This window comes from Schistocerca nitens, chromosome 5, assembly GCF_023898315.1.
Source record: "Schistocerca nitens isolate TAMUIC-IGC-003100 chromosome 5, iqSchNite1.1, whole genome shotgun sequence".
Lineage (NCBI taxonomy): Eukaryota > Metazoa > Arthropoda > Insecta > Orthoptera > Acrididae > Schistocerca > Schistocerca nitens.
In genome coordinates, this window is record NC_064618.1 from 736596280 (window position 1) to 736617733 (window position 21454).

The window sequence follows — 21454 nt, forward strand, 5'->3', positions numbered from 1 at the left end:
GGACTGCGTCAGCTTTCAGACAACACCACATACAAAGTTTGCCAAGGTAACCCCATTCCCGATGTCCAGGCGGAGCTTCAAGGAATCCTCAGAACCTTAGGCCCCCTGAAAAACCTTTCACCTGACTCCATCAACCTCCTGACCCCACCGACACCCCACACCCCTACCTTCTACCTTCTTCCAGCAGACTGTCTGTGTATGTGCGGATGGATATGAGTGTGTGTGCGAGTGTATACCTGTCCTTTTTTCCTTTTTTCCCCCTAAGGCAAGTCTTTCCGCTCCTGGGATTGGAATGACTCCTTACCCTCTCCCTTAAAACCCACATCTTTTCGTCTTTCCCTCTCGTTCCCTCTTTCCTGATGAGGCAACAGTTTGTTGCGAAAGCTTGAATTTTGTGTGTATGTTTGTGTGCCTATCGACCTGCCAGCACTTTCGTTCGGTAAGTCACATCATCTGTGTTTTTAGATATATTTTTCCCATGTGGAATGTTTCCCTCAATTATATATATATATATATATATATATATATATATATATATATATATATATATATATATATATATATGTGTGTGTGTGTGTGTGTGTGTGTGTGTGTGTGTGTGTGTGTGTGTGTGTGTGTGTGTGTGTGCGCGCGCGCGCGCGCGCGCGCGTGTGTGTGTCTGTGTCTGTGTCTGTCACCTATGCTTGATGAAGGCCTGAATGGCCAAAAGGCAAAAGCTTCAACTGTGAGAGTCTTTTTGTTGTGCCTATCTGCGACTCAGCATCTCCACTATATTGTGAGTAACAACTTTCCTTTTCATAATACTGTTACATTCCACCCTGGATTTTCCATTGTTTGAATGATGCATATATGTATTGTTTAAAAATGTAACCTTCATCAAAAATCAGGTGCCAGCATGCTTGTTCATTTATAGATAAAGAATCTACAGAAAACTTTGCACCTCTGATCTATATGGGAAAAAATCCTGAATTTAATTCAGCAGAAATTCTGTATCCTGACAACAATAGTTGTGCATTGATGGAGAGACTTGCACAGGATCGACTATATGCAATGCTGCATCAAACTGGACTTCAGACTGATAACTGAACAGCAACAACATGGACCATTAAAAAGAACAAAATTTGCCTCTTTTGACAGTGAAACTACAAGGTAGCTAAAATGCTCAAAACAGAAACCTGTGTTATTTGAGTCCAAGTCCTTCAAATCCTGAGTGCATAATGGTATGCAGTGTACCTAACAATGATACAAACTGATTTTCATACTTCAGATGTGATAAAAACCATCAAATTACTGAGTGTTCAACAGCAACCAAAATCCATAAAAATATCGTGGTTCAAACAGTTAGATGCCTTTGGTGAGTCAAAGCTATTGCCATTGGTAAAAATTGCTGCCAACTTGAATACCATCCTTTTTCAAACTGAAATTGTTTATCATTGACAACATTTTGTTGTTACAGGTGTTTATAAATTCTATTGTATGTCACCTACTCAATCAACAAGTATAAGTATATTTGAGAAAGAGGAGAGATTCAGTACGTAATGTATTACAAAACTCAAGTGAGTTTGATTATTTTATTATTAGTTTCATTGTAACTACCATTTTGAAAATAGGTGATAATAATATATTTAAAAAACATGTAAGTTGTAGTTGAATTTCATAGAACTTGATTTGAAAAATTCTTCTTAGTCGGCCGCCCAGTAAGAAATATTTAAAACTTAAATTATCTCTATCTGACACAAACAATTATTAAAAGTATTTTAATTTTGAACAACACATCTGATCATCTTGTAGTGTCTGCTATGAAGTTGGCATCAACTGATGATGTTATTGTGTTCAGTGGTGCAGTATCATGTGTGTATGGTCTGCATTAACAAGACAGACACAGCTGTCAAACAGCTTCCACACCAACTGTGAGAGGCACTGTGTTTCATATTATTATATATAAATGTTTTATATTCTTTTTTATTGTTTATTCTTTGACATGCAAATTTTTATACGATTTTGTTTTTCCATGTATTTACATTTTTTCAGTCTCTCAGGAATACAGTGTCTATGACAGTTCCTCTTCCTGAGTTATACACATGTTCAGAATGTTTCATCTGTGAGTTAAATGGACTTATGACCACAGCAGTTGAGTCCCATAGTGCTCAGAGCCATTTGAACCATTTTTGAGTTAAATGCTCTGATTCATATTCAACTTAGAGAGTAAACGCTTATTCAGTCTGTTCAGCAAACACTGTAACCAAAATAAAATTTAAAAATAACTTGTTCTGTGAAACCTCCTGACTTAGTTTGTTCACACCAAGCAAAGGTCAGTTAATTCAAATCATGCTAATTTTGACAGGTGGTGACCTCATTGTGATTTGGGCTTAAGAAAAAGATTGAGCAACTATTACAGAATTTAAATATTATGCAAGATACAGATGCATCAACAGTGTCTAGGCTAGTGGTCCATTTACCTCTGTTCTGGCCAAAGAGACCAATCTTGTAGTTTGCTCAAGTCAAACCAGTTTAACTATGCAGGAATTATGGCTGACTCAACAAAATTTGACCTCATCACGAGCCAACTTGACCATCGCTACACTGCAGAGGTGCAGGATGTGATCACTGTGCCGTTGCATGAAAAATTCTGAATTAATCGATATAGCACCTGCATTGCACAAAGAATGGCTCAGAGAGGTAACAATAAAAGGAGACATCAATGATAAACTATCACAATATTTGCATCATTCATGGGGTAAAGTTGATACGGTTACAATCCCTGACAATTTGCTACACACCATATGATGTAGTCGATTACCTCCACAAGTCAAAGCGATTGTAATGTCTCAGATGGAAATATCATTGGATGTGGTGGCAGAGCTAGCAGATCAGATTCAAGAGGTCATCACACCCACCCAGGTTAGTGCAGTGACAGTGCCATGCAGAAGTGCCACAGTGGCACCAACAGTGGTGTGCATGGAATCCGACTCACTGACAGCTTGGTGCCTGTTTGTTAGTGATAGCAGAAGTATTTAGTAGACACTGGCTCAGACTTAAGCATCCTACCAAGAACTTCAGTCCACCACTGTAGAACACTGACTGCATTCTGTTTATCTGCTGCAAACAGCTCATCCATATCTACATACAGAACAGCAACAACAACAACATAGCAGATAGATTTAAATTTGGGACAGCACAATCCATTGGCATGGGACTTTACCATCGCCAACATTATGAAGCTGATAATAGGACCTGATCTTCTGGAAAATTACCTTTTTGTACCAGATGTTGACAATGTTACTGGACTGACTACAGTGGGTTTTCACCATGACACATCGATGCATAGTGCCTAGCTAATACAGGTGTTTGATGAGAAGTCCATGGCACACTGCACTGTTTGGGCAGTATCCTACCTTTACCAGGCCGTCAGGCACACATACACACACAGGACACAACACAGTGCACCATATAGAAACCACTAATGGCTCACTAGCATCTTGCAGACCCAGGAGATTGCTACATGATTGATTGGCCATCGCTAAAGCAGAGTTCAATGTAATGCTTAAGAAAGGCATAATCTGGCCATCAAGTAGAAATATTTAAGCTACACATTTATCTGAAGAAAGTAGGAGCCTATTGTCTGTGCAGTGACTGTTGTGCACTCAACGCAAGAACTGTGCCTGATTGATATCCCATGCCTTTGTTGCGTGATTGTAATTATGCATTGCATGGCACAGCAGTATTCAGTGTTTTGGACTGTGCCAAGGCATATACGCAGATAACTGTGGCAGAAGAAGACATCCCCAAGACAGCAATAATCATTCCATTTGGACTCTCTGAGAGCAAATTTGTGACATTTAGGCCACGGAATGTTGCACAAACCTGGCAGAAGTTTATTGACTCCAATCTATGAGGACTGCCATTTTGCTTCACATGCATGGTGATGTGCTTGTGTTTTCTGCCACCAGGTAGCAACATCACCAGCATCTACAACAAATATTTAAGTGTTTTGAACAATTTAGCATGGTACTAGTGTAGATTAGAGATTAGATTAGATTAGATTAATACTAGTTCCATGGATCATGAATACGATATTTCGTAATGATGTGGAACGAGTCGAATTTTCCAATACATGGCATAATTAGGTTAATTTAACAACATACCTAAGTTAATATAACAACTTTATTTTATTGTGTTTTTTTTTTGTTTTTCTTTATTTTTTATTTTTATTTTTTTATTTGTTTTTTAATATATATTTTTTTCTTAATTTATATCTGAAAATTCCTCTATGGAGTAGAAGGAGTTGTCATTCAGAAATTCTTTTAATTTCTTCTTAAATACTTGTTGGTTATCTGTCAGACTTTTGATACTATTTGGTAAGTGACCAAAGACTTTAGTGCCAGTATAATTCACCCCTTTCTGTGCCAAAGTTAGATTTAATCTTGAATAGTGAAGATCATCCTTTCTCCTATTATTGTAGTTATGCACACTGCTATTACTTTTGAATTGGGTTTGGTTGTTAATAACAAATTTCATAAGAGAGTATATATACTGAGAAGCTACTGTGAATATCCCTAGATCCTTAAATAAATGTCTGCAGGATGATCTTGGGTGGACTCCAGCTATTATTCTGATTACACGCTTTTGTGCAATAAATACTTTATTCCTCAGTGATGAATTACCCCAAAATATGATGCCATATGAAAGCAATGAGTGAAAATAGGCGTAGTAAGCTAATTTACTAAGATGTTTATCACCAAAATTTGCAATGACCCTTATTGCATAAGTAGCTGAACTCAAACGTTTCAGCAGATCATCAATGTGTTTCTTCCAATTTAATCTCTCATCAATGGACACACCTAAAAATTTGCAATATTCTACCTTAGCTATATGCTTCTGATTAAGGTCTATATTTATTAATGGCGTCATACCATTCACTGTACGGAACTGTATGTACTGTGTCTTATCAAAATTCAGTGAGAGTCCGTTTACAAGGAACCACTTAGTAATTTTCTGAAAGACAGTATTGACAATTTCATCAGTTAATTCTTGTTTGTCAGGTGTGATTACTATACTTGTATCATCAGCAAAGAGAACTAACTTTGCCTCTTCATGAATATAGAATGGCAAGTCATTAATATATAATAAGAACAACAAAGGACCCAAGACTGACCCTTGTGGAACCCCATTCTTGATAGTTCCCCAGTTTGAGGAATGTGCTGATCTTTGCATGTTACGAGAACTACTTATTTCTACTTTCTGCACTCTTCCAGTTAGGTACGAATTAAACCATTTGTGCACTGTCCCACTCATGCCACAATACTTGAGCTTGTCTAGCAGAATTTCATGATTTACACAATCAAAAGCCTTTGAGAGATCACAAAAAATCCCAATGGGTGGTGTTCGGTTATTCAGATCATTCAAAATTTGACTGGTGAAAGCATATATGGCATTTTCTGTTGAAAAACCTTTCTGGAAACCAAACTGACATTTTGTTAGTACTTCATTTTTACAGATATGTGAAGCTACTCTTGAATACATTACTTTCTCAAAAATTTTGGATAAAGCTGTTAGAAGGGAGATTGGACGGTAATTGTTGACATCAGATCTATCCCCCTTTTTATGCAAAGGTATAACAATAGCATATTTCAGTCTATCAGGGAAAATGCCCTGTTCCAGAGAGCTATTACACAGGTGGCTGAGAATCTTACTTATCTGTTGAGAACAAGCTTTTAGTATTTTGCTGGAAATGCCATCAATTCCATGTGAGTTTTTGCTTTTAAGCAAGTTTATTATTTTCCTAATTTCAGAGGGAGAAGTGGGTGAGATTTCAATTGTATCAAATTGCATAGGTATGGCCTCTTCCATTAACAGCCTAGCATCTTCCAATGAACACCTGGATCCTACTATATCCACAACATTTAGAAAATGATTATTAAAAATATTTTCAACTTCTGACTTTTTGTTCGTAAAGTTTTCATTCAATTTGATGGTAATACTGTCTTCCTCTGTTCTTGGTTGACCTGTTTCTCTTTTAATAATATTCCAAATTGTTTTAATTTTATTATCAGAGTTGCTGATTTCAGACATGATACACATACTCCTGGATTTTTTGATAACTTTTCTTAATATAACATAGTAGTTTTTATAATTTTTGATAGTTTCTGGGTCACTACTCTTTCTTGCTGTCAGATACATTTCCCTTTTCCGGTTACAAGATATTTTTATACCCTTAGTAAGCCATGGTTTGTTACAAGGTTTCTTACGATTATATTTAACTATTTTCTTGGGGAAGCAGTTTTCAAATGCATTTACAAAAATATCATGAAATAAATTATATTTTAAATTGGCATCAGGTTCACGGTACACCTCATCCCAGTCTAACTGCTGTAGGCTTTCCCTGAAATTTGCAATTGTTAAATCGTTGACTGGACGTACTACTTTGGAGGACTGTTTAGTATTGCTGAATGGAGCTATGTCATATATTGTAACTAGCTGTGCACCATGATCAGAAAGACCATTCTCAACAGGCTGAGCATTTATCTGGTGAAACTTATCTTGGTCTATAAAGAAGTTATCTATCAGTGAGCTGCTATCCTTTACCACCCGAGTAGGAAAATCAATAACGGGTGTCAAATTGAAAGAACCGAGTAATACTTCAAGGTCATTTTTCCTATTACCCTCTTTCAGAGAATCTACATTGAAGTCCCCACAAATAATAATTTGCTTCCCCCTGTCTGACAGATAGCACAACAAGGAGTCCAAATTTTTCAGAAATAGATGAAAATTTCCTGATGGGGACCTATATAGAGTTACAATTATAAATGTGCCTTTATTTAATTTAAGCTCACAGGCACATGCTTCTATATGTTTCTCTACACAAAACTTTTTTGTTTCTATACTTTTTGCACAATGATAACTTTTGACATATATGGCAACTCCTCCTTTCTCCATATTTTCTCTCATTACATGTGCAGAGAGCTTATATCCACTTACATTTACCTTATCCATATCAGTAGCAATGTGATGCTCAGACAGGCATAGTAAATCTATTTCGTTCTCAGCTTCTAAATCTTCTAAACAAACCAGAAGCTCAACTTCTTTATTCTTTAAACTCCCAATATTTTGATGAAATATACTTACATTATTTTTAATTATACTTTTATGAGAACCTTTCCTTATTCTAACATTTGCAGTACTCTCCTGTCTGAGTTTCTCACTGTGCTTAGGCCTAGTTCCTATACCAGTGGTCACACGGTGTTCAGAGAGGCAGATTATGTCAACTGGGTTGGGTGACTTTAATTCATCAATGCAATTACCTAGGACTGAGATACAACTTGGTGGAGATAAAATTTCTGGTGATTGGTGAAAATTTATAATTGATAGCTGTGATTGGTGATCCAATGTGCTAGAATTGTGCTGTTTAATTTCTTTCCTAAACTGAAGATTTGTTTCAATCCTGACCTCTCGTAGAACTTGACATCTTTCTGTCTTACCTATCCTAAAAAAGGTGCTGCTCCAACACCTGTAACCACTGGTATTTTACCATTCATGGCAGTGCCTCCCCCCCTTAAATTTCCTGCTATTACCCCAGCCAGTTTCCCCTTCCCTTTCCTGTTGAGATGTAGGCCGTGCCTGGTATAGTCCCACCTACTGAGATAATCAACAGGAACCACACCAATATGAGCCCCCGCACCTGACCCAAGCAGCCGTTCCAACTCCAAATTAACTCTCCCAACAGAAGAGTTCAAATGAGGCCGGTCATGGCGTCTCAGGACAGATACAAATTCAACATTGGTGTGTCTCGATGCCGACGCAATCTTTACCAGGTCACACTCTATACTGTACCCAGGATCTCTGTCGATGCTGTTCCCTGGCCCTCCCACAATAACCATGGTGTCTTCCCTGGTAAATCCTTTACAGAGTGAACCTAAATCCTCTGTCACCTGATCCAGACTAGCACTTGGTATGAAAAAATTTGTGACCTGGTATTCTGGTCCTAATTCCTCCAGCAGAAGTTGGCCTACACCTCTGGCATGAGAACTGCCTAACAACAAAACTTTCTTCCTTTTCGATGACTTTCCTACATTCTTTTTCAATTTCCTATTGAAAGTTTGTTGTGTCCTGTCTACACCTACCTCTGCTTGAGGCTCATCAGTTTCTAACTGAAGCAACAGGTCAAACTGATTTTTGACATTCACCACAAAACTGTCAGACTTAGTTCTAGGCCTGTTCCTTCTGCTACCTGTTGCCACTTCCCACCTCTCTTTGCCCTTCTCCCTCCTTAACCTGTCCAGATCTTCCCTAGCCTGATCTAGCTCAGCCTGAAGGACAGCAATTTTCCCCTCCTGTTCCACTATCTTCCTATCTCTGCTGCAAATCCTACATAACCACTGATGAGCCTGATCCACTTTCCCAACACCCACGCCACTGCAATCCCCCCAGTGAAAAAAACTACTACATCCATCACACCAAACCCCGGAACTAACAATTCTACGGCAAGTCAGGCACTTCTCACTCATGGCAAAAATAATACTTTAGCTAGAATAAATCAATTAAATTACCGAAAATCAAAAAAGACGTTACAAGAATTAAGCCTATTCACAAATGTATATAAGCAAGTTTCTGATTTAAAATTCCGCTGTTTTTCTGAGATCTGTATTAAAACAATGAAGGTATACACTATTTATTATATATTTCACTCGATTGAATGAAAAAAAGGACAATTAAACGAGGTACTTTAACTTTGATTCTCCAAAAACGTTACGAGAATTAGGCCTATAAACAAATGTATATAGGCAAGTTTCTGATATAAAGTTACGCTGTTTTTCTGAAATCTGTATTAAAACAATGAAGTTATACGCTATTTACGGTAGTTTACTTATTTGTTACCGAGAAACTAGTTAAATTACCGTGAAACAATAAACAAACACGTTTACAAAATTTAAGCCTAAGCATGATGTGATGTTCCTAGGTCACAACATTTCATCTACAGGCTCCTTACCACTAATTGAGAAGATCAAAGTAATCTTACAGGTACCACAACTGACAATGGTCAAGGAGTTACGTGGGTTTTTAGGTATGTTAAACTATTACTGCTGACACTTTACCCATGCAGCAAAACCACAAGAGCCATTGAATGCAGCACACTCTGCCTCCAGATTCAAGTTGGCATTCCAGTGCAGTGGACTGAAATAATGTGCTCCACTTTCAAGATGGCAAGAAACAGCATAGTAAATGCAAAACTACTGCAAACCCTAAGCTCGATGCATCTCTGGTATTAATGGTAGATACGAGTCAAATTGGCGTGGTCCAATGGTCAAAAGATTCATGGCAACTGCTTGCATATTTCTCCTGCAAATTATCACCATCTCAGAATAAGTGGAGCGTGAACTGGTGGTGTTACATACTTCCATCCACAAATAGAAGCAAGGACATTCACAGTATCGTCACAGAAGAAGCTGAGTAACACAGTCATTGTGGTATAGTGGTTATGATACTAGACTGTTGCATGGAGGGTCGTGAGTTCAAAACTCACCTGAACTGTAAAACTTTAATTTATATATTCGGTTCGAGTACATTCTAGAAGTATCCACAAATGTCAAGAATCATTGTACTGGAATGTTCTGTAACTGTATATATACACTGTGTGTGTTCAGGCCGGAGGCAGTTCGCTCCGTGCTCTTGTATGTGCAAGTGCTGAATAAACCTTCATTAAGTGAAGTTAGTGTTCGTCATTCATCTAATTACACCTTCTTCTATATGACATTGTTCTGGCAGAGACGATGGGTATTGGGACTTGTGATAGCGCACATTATCGACTACACAGTGGCTTCCATCAGGCCATGACAGAGCTGCCGTTTACATGGTGAGAAATCCAAGTTTGAGCCATATTCAGCAGATCGCAGTCTATCAGAAACAAAAGAAGAAGAGGACATTACGATGACAGCCACTGTGTGCCACCACGTGAGACATCCTTCCGGGTTCTCTGGTGACGATGGTCAAGATCCAAACAAGTGGCTGAAAGTACATGAGTGTATAGCAAAATTTAACAAATGGGAGGACACCATGTGTTTGGCTAAAGTATTTTTCTACTTCGATGGCACTGCCAAGCAATGGTATGAGAACAACGAGGACAAGTTTACAAGCTGGGAAGTATTCCCTTCAGCAACACACGATGACAGAAGTGCCAGGCTGAAGAAAAATTAAAGTGCAGGGCACAACATCCAGGAGAAACTACAGCATCCTACATTAAAGACATCTTGGAGCTGTGTAAAATAGTGGATCCCAGAATGAAGGAGGAAGATAAGGTTGCACATCTCATGAAGGGTGTTGCTGAGGACATGTATCAAGCCCCACTCCTGAAGGAGGTAGTGAGAGAGAAAGTTCAGAAGGTACTTGGATTGCACAGTGAGCAAAAAACCGAGATGCTTCAAGAGATCATAAGGGAGGAAGTGGAACAGACATTGGACCCAATCTCTCATCCTTCATTTCCCTTTAAAACGGTGAAAAAGTCAAGACCCAGGCAAAGTTACGTTCCTAGAATGCCACACGAGTAACCTGTTTGGGCACCAGGAAAGATGGACATCTGAAGGACCCAGGATAACCAACCAGTATGTTTCCACTGCGGACGACTGGGACATGTGGTGCACTATTGTTGAGAAAGGCAGCAGGTATTTGATGATGCTCGTGCCAGAAGACAGCAGACCGATCTTTGCTGACGTCAACTCCAAGACGACGAAGATGAACAAGAAGATGTGGGTGCAGGATGACATAGGTCACCATCACCGCAAGGTAGCCGTTGGAGAGGACGCTCCCTAACATGCCAATCCAGGTCTCCAGCACCATTTTGCAGCTCAAGTTGTTCACCTAGCCGCTGCAACCTGGAAAACTAAAGGGTGCAACCTTCCTTGGAGGTGAGGCCACTGAAGAGAAAACTCCTCTGCCGTCAATCACTACAAACATGATAGGAAACTATGTTGATATCCTCATGGATGGCCCACCAGCCCAAGCTCTTGTGGACTCTCGAGCATCATATTCAGTCATTTCGGAGAAGTAGTGTCGCCAGTTGCAGAAAACTATATTCATTGACAGCAAAACATCTCTGCTGAAGGTGGCTAATGGGAAATATCTAAAACCTACAGGAAGATCTGTCATTCGTATGGGTATAAGTGGCCATATACAGCCTGTAGAATTTATCATCTTACAAGTGTGTAGTCATGACATCTTTCTCGGATGGGACTTTTTGAAAGCTTCTCAGGCAATTATAAATTGTGGTCTCTCAAAGATTATGCTAGACAAGATGAGATACTGTGGACAGGAAGATGTGCATCCGAGTGTGTGGAGACTATGTGTGCTGGATGAAGTGATCATTCCTGCAGTCAGTGCTAGCAAGGTAACTGTCATGTGTCATGCCATGCATCAACCCATGGATCTTGTAGTGGAATGTAAGAGAAGCATACCACTGAAGAATAACTTGATCATCACAGCATCTGTCGTCTCATTCAAGAATGGATTCGGTGAATTGTGGATAGTTAATTGTCGCCGAGAACCGCAGATCCTTCCAAGATGCATATGCATAGCAAACGCTGAGCCGTTAATTGCCGAACAGCTGAGCATCATAGAAACCTCCCATGCCGGGTCTGTGGGCAAAATTAATGCTACCACTACGAGACAAGATCTTCTAACTCAACTATCACTAGATCTCACTAAGGAACAACCGAAGAAGCTATTTGCCATTCTTCAAGAGTTCTCTGAACACTTCAATCCACAGGTGAAGAGCAAATTGGACAAATCGATGGTGAATCACTGGATTAGCACTGGAGATCATCAACCAATAAGCCAGAGAGCATACCATATGTCAGTAAAGGAACGTCGAATAATTCGTGAAGAGGTAGAGAAGATGATGAACAATGACATCATTCAGCCTTCGCAGAGCCCATGGCCATCACCAGTGGTTCTCATCAGGAAGAAAGATGGTAGTTGGCGCTTTTGTGTTGATTACAGGAAGCTTAATAAGATAACTAAAAAGAACGTTTACCATCTTCCACGAATTGATGATACACTAGATTGTCTGAAGGGGGCTAAGTTTTTCTCAACCATGGACATGTACTCAGGATACTGGCAAATCGAAGTAGATGAGACTGATTGTGAGAAAACTGCATTCATCACCCCTGAGGGCCTGTATGAGTTTAAGGTAATGCTGTTTGGTTTGTGTAATGCAACAGCAACTTTTGAATGGTTGATGGATAATCTTCTGTCACCTGAAGTGGACGATGTGTCTTTGTTATTTAGATAACATTATAGTGTTCTCAGAGACCTTTGATGAACACATGAAAAGACTGAGGGCCATTCTTAAGTGTCTCCAACAAGGCAGACTGAAACTTAATCCAAGAAAGTGTCTTTTTGGAGCAAAAGAGATCAAAATACTTGGACACCTTGTGTCAAATGAAGGTGTGTGGCCAGACCCAGAGAAGGTGAGATCTATAACGGAATTTCCTTTCCCAAAAGTATTAGAGATGAAGCTTCCTTGGATTATGTTCTTATTACTGTTATTTTATCAAAGACTTTTGTATCAAAGCCAGGCCACACCAAGTGTTCTTAAAAGCCAATGCTAAATTTATCTGTGGTGGTGTTCAACAAGATTCTTTTGATGTGCTGCAAAAAGCTCTGAGGACTGACCCTGTACTTGGTCTGTATGATGAGAGAGCAGCTACAGAACTACACACAGATGCCAGTGGGTATGGGATTGGTGCTGTTCTGGTGCAAATTTCGTATGGAAAAGAGAAGGTTATAGCCTATGCTTCTAGGACACTTACAAAAGTCGAGAGAAAAGACTCAACTACAGAAAGAGAATGTCTTGCTGTTATCTGGGCCATGTGCAAATTTCAATGTATCTCTATGGAAGGCCATTCACAGTTGTTACAGACCATCATTCACTTTGTTGGTTGACAGGTCTTAAGGATCCAACAGGACAACTCTCCAGGAGGGCACTACATCTTCAAGAGTGTTACATTACCATAGTGTACAAATGTGGAAGAAAATACAAAGATGCCGACTCTCTCTCAAGAAACCCTGTGCAAGGCCATCAAGACATTGATGAAGATAAGTGACTGTCTTGCTGCACTCCAGGATTTCTCTGCTGAGCAGAAGGACGCCAAGATATCTCAAATTATGCTTGCCTTTAATTGGTCCGAGAATGTGAAAGGACAATTAAAGGTAGTTAATGGATTGCTTTGCAAGAAAAACTTTGATCCATTTGGAAAGAGGTGGCTACCAGTGATTCCTAAACACATGCGCTTAGATGTTCTACAGAAATTCCATGACACAAGAAAGGCAGTTCCTCAGAAACCACCTGGCCGACTCATACCAATTCCACCAGCCAAAACACCTTTCCAGCGTGTTGGGATTGACCTCCTCGGATGATTTCCAATGTCTGCTAGTGGCAATAGATGGATTATTGTTTGCACTGATTATCTGACACACTATACCATTACAAAAGCCGTTTAGACAGCCGAAGCATTTAAGGTAGCCAAACTCATCGTAGAAGACATTGTATTAAAACACAGTGCTCCAAGGTCATTAATTATGGACTGAGGGAAAGTTTTTCAATCAAATCTTGTGACAGAGATAAACCGTCGGTGCAACATTACTCATCACATGATGACTGCCTACCATCTGCGAATTAACGGGCTTACTGAATGCCTTAATATGACCTTGGTCAACATGCTATCAATGTTCATCAATGTTGAACAGAGCAACTGGGATGAGATGCTATGTTTCGTGACGTTTGCCTACGACACCACCAAACAAGACACCACAGGATTTACGCCATTTTTCCTGGTGCATGGGCATGAGGCGACTACGACAATGGACAATGTGTTTCCATTACATCCTGATGAGATGGACAATGACTACATCGGCCAGGTGTTAACCAGAGCTGAGGAAGCTTGGCAGTTAGCTCGACTCTGCACGCTGCAGACTCAAGAAAACAATCACCGAAGGTATGACATGAGCCATAGCCCTGTTGTATACCAGCACAGTAACCTCATCTGGATCTTCACTCCTGTTTGGAAGGTTGGTCTCGCTGAGAAGCTCCTCAGGCACTACTTTGGACCTTATAAGGTTGTCTTATGTTACTTATGAAGTTGAAGATTTCAACCCCGACACAAGATGAAGGTCAGAGATACAGTCCACATCCTTTGAATGAAGCCCTATAAGGATCCTGCAACCCAGGGTAAATTCGAAGCTCCTGTGACAGGCAACAAGCAGAAAGGTGATGAAGAGTGTAGCGGCAAAGGAAGTTCTAAGAAGATCGCCCCCAGGGAGTCGGAGTATGCAGGACCGATAACTCGTTCCCAGACTAGGAGGACGTAACACTGAGACACTTTTCTCTTAAGGAGGGAGCGATGTCACAGAAGCAGCTGAGTAACACAGTCACCATGGTGTAGTGGTTTTGATACTAGAGTGTTGCATGGAGGGTTGTGAGTTCAAAACTCACCTGAACTGTAAAATTTTAATTTCTATATTCGGTTCGAGTACATTCTAGAAGTATTCACAAATGTCAAGAATCATTGTACTGGAATGTTCTGTAACTGTATATATACCATATGTGTTCCGGCAGGAGGCAGTTTGCTCCACACTCTTGTATGTGCAAGTGCTGAATAAATCTTCGTTAAGTGGAGTTAGTGTTCGACATTCATCAAATCACACATTATTCTACATGACAATATACACAGATCACAAACCACTGATCTAAACATTCAAGAAGAATGGTGTCAACTGCTTCCCCCCTCCAGTCCAAGCATGTGGAGTTTACAAGCCAATTTAGTATGGACTTAAGGCACAGTTCTGGCATCCCTATTGACTTTTCAGAACTGGAATGTGTACCAGATGACCAAGAGCACCAAATGTTTGTTGATGATGCCACATCATCAATTCAGCTCCAACTCATTGAAGTTCCAAGGTAAGGTGCCTGACTTTGTTGTGATGTCTTTCAAGGAAGACCTCTCCTTTTTCTCCCGCCAGTTTTCTGATGACAAACCTTAAACAGTGTCCACAGTCTAAGTCATCCTGGAGCACCTTATGCCTCATGTCACAGTGCTTTGTTTGACCATGTATGGAGGAGGATTACTGAGAGTGGATGCAGACATCCCTTCAATTCCAGCATTGCAAAGTCTCCCATCATGTGCATGCAACAGTGGGTAACTGTCCTCTCATTTTGCTCCTGTATCTGATGATGTTTGGGGACTGCTTTCCCTATCAAACAGCCAGTGATATCTCCCTATAATGATCAACCATTTTCCATGCTGGCCAGAGGCAACACCATGGACAATATCACTGCAGAAATCTTAGCCTCTGCCTTCACCTCAACTTGGCTAGTTAGGTTTGGCTGCCCACTCCTCATAACTACTGATTCAGACAGGCAATTTGAAGTGGAACTGTTCAGCCAGCTATCTAGATTCTGCGGGTATGTACATCACAAAACTACCAACTACTATCTTGCTAGTAATGGCATTGTTGAGAGATGGCATTGTTCCCTCAAGGCCCTTATGCGTCATGGTACATTCTGGACTTCTGCCCTTCTGATCATTCTCCTAGTCCTAAGAATGGTATATAAGCAAATTTACTCCTCAGCTTTGGAATTAATCTGTGGTGAACCACTGCATCTTCCTGAGGAAGATCACTACAGTTACCAACCCAAAATCAGTTGGAATTTCTTCATTAATTTATGGACCACATTGTACATATACGATCCTCCACAGCCTCCAGACACAGTACCCCAACAACTTACATGTCCTGTAACTTGGAAAGCTGGATGCACATGATGCATTGAATGGACAGGACTAAGCCCATGCTGCAACTGCCAAACACTGTCCCGTATCATGTCCTGTGACAAAGCATGCAGACTTTAGACACTGTGGTAAATGGCAAACCCATGTCCGTTGCCATTAATAGTGTCAAACCAGCATACATGTTCAAAGAAGAGCCACTGCCTGCAGCACAGAGACTGCAGCTTCCTTTAGTACTGGCACCACAAACTCTACTGCATGAGTAATGACCTTCCAACAAAAGCTCTTGACTCACTCCTGCCTTCATGTACACTTCCCAGTCCAGTTCCATGATGACACTGCTTCCACCATGGGGGCAGATTTAGCATCTCCTATGATGTTTGCACCAACCAGCAATGTTATCATGCTCAATGGTGCATTGTTGTGTGTGTGTGTGTGGTCTATGTTAGCAAAAGAGTCATATCTGTCAAACAGTTCTGTTGCCAACCACCAGGGGTGCTGTGTTTCATAATATGTATTATATTGTTTTGTCCTGTTTATTTTTTGACATGTGAATTTGTTTACGACTTTGTTTGTTCTATAATTTCCTGTTTTACCTCTTCCTGAGTTATACCAATATTCAGAATGTTTCACCTGCAAGTTAAATGCTCAGATTTGTATTCAAGTTATAGAGTAACCACATGTCCAGTCTGTTCAGCAGACACTGTTACCAAAATGAAGCATTTTGTTCAATGAAACCTCCAGAGTTAGTTTGTTCATGCCAAGCAAAGTTCAGTTAGCTTAAATCATTATTTAATCTTAAAGAAGGTTTCTCATTTTACGATTTTTTTTTTTTTTTTTTTTTTTTTTTTGCATTTTATCCATTCCTCTAAAAAATTGATAATATGCCACATAATGGTGTCTTAAAATAATCTGTTCTTCAGTTGTATTGCAGTATATTTCATAGACTGAAATGAATAGAGCACTTATAGCATTTTCTATACGTTCAATGACTATGTCATTAGATTCTTATCATTTCTTGTGTGAATTTATAGTATCTGTTTTCTTTGGATTTATTATCAAGCAGTTTGTATGAAACTGATTTGTAATGTAGTTAAACACTGCTGGATGATGCTTTTTAAGAACTTCCTTCTACTTACTCTAATTCTCTTGATTGACAGCATTATTTATATAAAAAAACAATGTGCTGCATCACACATATTGGATGAAAACATTGTGTATGATTCATATACACTACTGTTTGTATTTTGTTGGCTAAATAATATTTTATTTTCCTTAGGCAGTTAGCTAAGAAATCTTAAAATCGGCAAGGGGAAAAAAATATGTCTATTTATTTACTTTTTACATTTTACTCCCCTCATTGTGACAATATAAATTGGTATGCTTAATGATTTTCTTTGCAATTACTCTTATATTTAAAAGGAAATTCTTCAAATACATCATTTCAAACCATACTTATTCAATATCTTATTTGTACATTTCTTAGTTTTTCTTCTGTTGACAGCTCTACAGTGATCGTGGTTTCTTCCATGGACTGGAGAGAACTGCAGTATACCATAGGCTAGCAGGACATATAAATCTGTTCATCTATAGCTTTGAGTATCAAGGTTCACAGAGCTACACACCAATCTTTGCAAAAACCAATATAAGATATGGTAAGATATCTACATTCAGCAGTTAAATAATTTACTACATAAGCTATCTTTCCTACAATGAAATAACACTTTCTTCTTATTTTATTATACTTCCATTGCCCCTTATAAGTCTTACGTGAGAATTATATTATTTTAGTAATTTCTTTGATTTTTTATTCATTGGGTTCTGTAGTTTCCTCATGAATTATTACCTTCAGAAATGTTGAATAATTTAATTAATAGAAGAGAAGATATGTAGTTTCTTAGCTATAAGCTGTTGGCACACCATAACATACTTCTCATGTTTCTTCAGTCTAAATTTAATGTAATGAAATTCATGGAAAAATGAATATTTTTAAAAGTTCTGCCCACTTTGTCAGTTACATAATATAGGTGCTGTTTGTATCCTAATGCTAGTTTCATATTTACATAACACATTGTTATTCACAAAATACTAGAAATTATCTACACAACAGATTACTCTGACATTTTTCTACCTGTCATACATCCAACAGAAATCTCTAATCATTGTTTTAAAAATGTGTAGCGATTCCCAGGACTTTGCTTTACATCTGACAGAAGTGACTCAGTGTAAGTGACTATTACTTATCACCATCAACTGCTGGATTCAGGGCTCCTGTAGATTGTAGATTTTTCTGTACATCAAGGTTTTGAGGTACATTAGATTAGATTAGATGTGTGATTCACTTTGTCATCTGAGTCACGTTGTCGTCATCTGATTCACATTGTATTTATGACCATTACAACCAGTAGTTTAGTAGTCAGTATACTGTGACCTACCCAAGCAAGATGAGAGCATCCAGCAATGGTGTGCCAGCAGTTTAGGTTAGTACACAGCATTTTGTTCAGTTCAGTGCCATTCTTTTATGCTCTGAGCTCACATATTTATTTCCTGCAGTAGTTATTGTGTGAGCTGAGCCTCCAGCGAAAAGTCACTGCTAATACATCTGTATTCAGCAGTGAAATGTGAAATTTATTTCTGTTTTAAGAGGTTGCAGATCTTTCAGCCTTAATGTTTAGTGAGAAATCTGCAGTCTAGATTCAAGTGTTTGTTTATTCTTCTTGTTTGTATTTGTGTATTTTTTGCACAGTTTGACATGAATAGGGACAGTACTTGTTGTGTTCATAAATAACTCCTTGTCTCTGAACATGACAAACTGTCTACAAATAGCTGGAAGCTGCACTGGCCTTGGTCAGCAGGCTTCAGGCCAAGGCACAAAGTAGCGATGACATCAGGTTGCCACTGACAACCTCTTCAACACCTTTTGTTCACTGGATTCCTCCGGCAACCCCATTGTCATAACATCTTCTGATTTGCAACTTCTGACTGGTCTGTCTTCACACGAGGATAAATGATGGGCAGAGGTAGGTTTGTATGTCTCTGGGTGGAAGGAGAAAGTGGGAACAGGCCACATGGCTGCCTCTTTACACCTTAAAAACAAGTATGAGGTGCTACCCAGTTTGAAAACCCTTCTGAGACAGCACAGGCTGCTTCTCCTGTTGGTCAAGTGGCTGATTTTCCTGCTTAGTTCATAAAAGTCCAGAGGGCAAGAATGCTAGTCATTCGGAGCTCCAGTGTTAGGTGGGTTATGGGGTCCATCAGGATAATAGTGGGCAGGTCAGAAAAGAATGCCAATGTGCACTCTACATCTACATAAGTACTTAGCAAGCCACTTGGTTGTATGTGGCAGAGGGTACTTCTGGTATCACTATCTGATCCCCTCCTTTCCTGTTCCACTCATAAATGGTGCATGGGAAGAATGATTGTGAGTAAGTTAGGTATTAGCTCTAATTTCTCAGATTTTCTCACCATGATCAATTTGCAAGATGTGTATAGGTGGAAGTAATATGTTGTTTTACTTGGTATGTCTGCTGGGGGGGATCTCATTTGAGATATGGAGGTAGTTTTGCTGGTGGATATTAAGCAAACTGGGTGCAACTGGCTACAAATTGTGGCTCAAGTTGGCACAAATGATGTACACCACTTAGTTTTAAGGCCATCCACAGTTACTTTCAGCAGGGCTGATTTGGAGAAGGCTGTGGGTTACGCTTGCTATTTGTAACATCCTCCTCAGAGTTGATCGCAGTTCTCTGCTTTGGAGCAGAGTGGGTACAACTGGCTGCAAATAGTGGCTCAAGTTGGCACAAATGATGCACACCACTTAGGTTTAAGGCCATCCACAGTTACTTTCAGCAGGGCTGATTTGGAGAAGGCTGTGGGTTACACTTGCTATTTGTATCATTCCCCTTAGAGTTGATCACAGTTCTCTGCTGTGGAGCAGAGTGGAAGTTCTAAACCAGAGGCTCAGACAATTCTGCAATAGTATCAGATGTGAATTTTTCGACCTCCTCTCTCAGGTGAAAAATTGTAGAGTCCTTCTTAATGGGTCAGGCATACACTACATGCTACAGGAATTCTGTACTACAGTAGCTGGCACATGGAGACTTTTTGTTTATTTTAGAGGACCCCACCTCCTTTCCCACCCTGGATCAGAGATGAACTGCATGCCAAAACTAAAGAAACATTAACCACATTATTCTCTGAGAATGCTCATTCTTACAGATGAGGAATATAAAAGGTTAAAACAGTATTAGTAAACTGCAGGAGCATCCATGGTAAGATTGCAGAATTAGAATGACTTATTAAAGGTAATGACTCCTATGTAGTGTTAGGAGAAGAATGTTGGTTGTAACTGGAAGTTAATAGCAATGAAATCCTAAATTCAGATTTGAATATTTGTTGTAAGGAAAGGTTAGGTGCCAAAGGTGGTGGCATATTTATTGCAATAAATAATTTGATAATATCTGCTGCAGTTGTGGACATGAATGAGAGTTGATCTGGGTGTAGTTAAGCATCAAAGGTGGGTAAAAAATGGCAATCAGATGTTTTTATTAGACAGCCTGCATCAGGAGCTGTAGGTGTAGAGCACTTCTCAGAGAACTTGAAGAATTTTGTGGATAAGTTTGGACTTCATCTTTGCAAGTATGGAATGGAAGAGTGATGTGATCAAAACCAGTGCCAGAGACAGAGATTTGTGTGACATTATTCTGAATGCCTTGTTCAAAAACTACTTTCAGCAGATATTTAGAGAACCAACTAATTAAGGTCACATCTGAGACCTTCTAGCAAGAAACAGACCTAAACTTTTCAAATCAGTTAATGCAGAGGAGGGTATCAATGATCATAAGATGGTAATAGCAGATATGATTATGGGTATTATGAAGAATGTTAAAAGAGATAGGAAAATATTTTTGCTTAGCAAGAGTGATGGTATACAAATTGCATAGTATCTGAGTATTCAGTACCAAATATTCAGTGATGAGGGCAAAGATGTAGAGTGCAAATGGAAAAAAATTAAAAGCATTGTTCAACATCACATAGACAAGTACATTCCTAGCAAGGTCTTAAGGGATGGAAAAGACCCACCATGGTTTAATAACCAGGTCAGAAAAGAATTGCTATGTAAACAAAGAGAGCTTCATCATAGATTCAAGAGAAGTAAAGACCTAGCTGAAAACAAAAGCACAACAAAGTGAAAATAAACTTAAAGAGAGCAGTGATAGAAGTATTCAGTGAGTTGGAAAGTAAAATTTTGCCAACCAAACTGAACAAAACCCTAACAGGTTTTGGTTTTACACAAAATTCAGAAGCTGATTTAAATCAACTATTGAGTCACTCAAGGACCCTACTGCCACTGAAACAGAAGAACACACAGAGAAGGCCAGAATACTGAAATTGGTCTTCCAAAAATTGTTTCAGTGTAGAAGATCATAATATGGTCCCTTCTTTCAGTCATCATAAAAAAATCTAAATGGCAGGCATTGAGACAAGTAGTCACAGTATAGAAACACAACTACAGTTGCTTAGTAGTGGAAAGGCATCAGGACCAGATGAGACATGTTTAAGATTCTACAGAGATTATGGGCAGAAACTTGCTCTCCTACTAGTAGCAATTTATTGTAGGTTACTGGTGCCATGAAAAGTACCTAGAAACTAAAGAAAAGCATAGCTCATTATTTTTTGTT

At 39.2% G+C, this 21454-nt stretch overlaps 1 protein-coding gene across 3 annotated transcripts in view; it reads left to right on the forward strand.

Moving 5' to 3' along the window:
* Window positions 1-21454, forward strand: part of LOC126260823 (juvenile hormone esterase-like) — a 553778-nt gene that overhangs the window by 409833 nt on the left and 122491 nt on the right. For all 3 annotated transcript variants that reach the window (XM_049958207.1, XM_049958210.1, XM_049958208.1), the window contains one exon: window positions 17278-17428. In XM_049958207.1, coding sequence (XP_049814164.1) covers window positions 17278-17428 — 151 coding nt within the window. The remainder of the gene's footprint in view (window positions 1-17277; window positions 17429-21454) is intronic.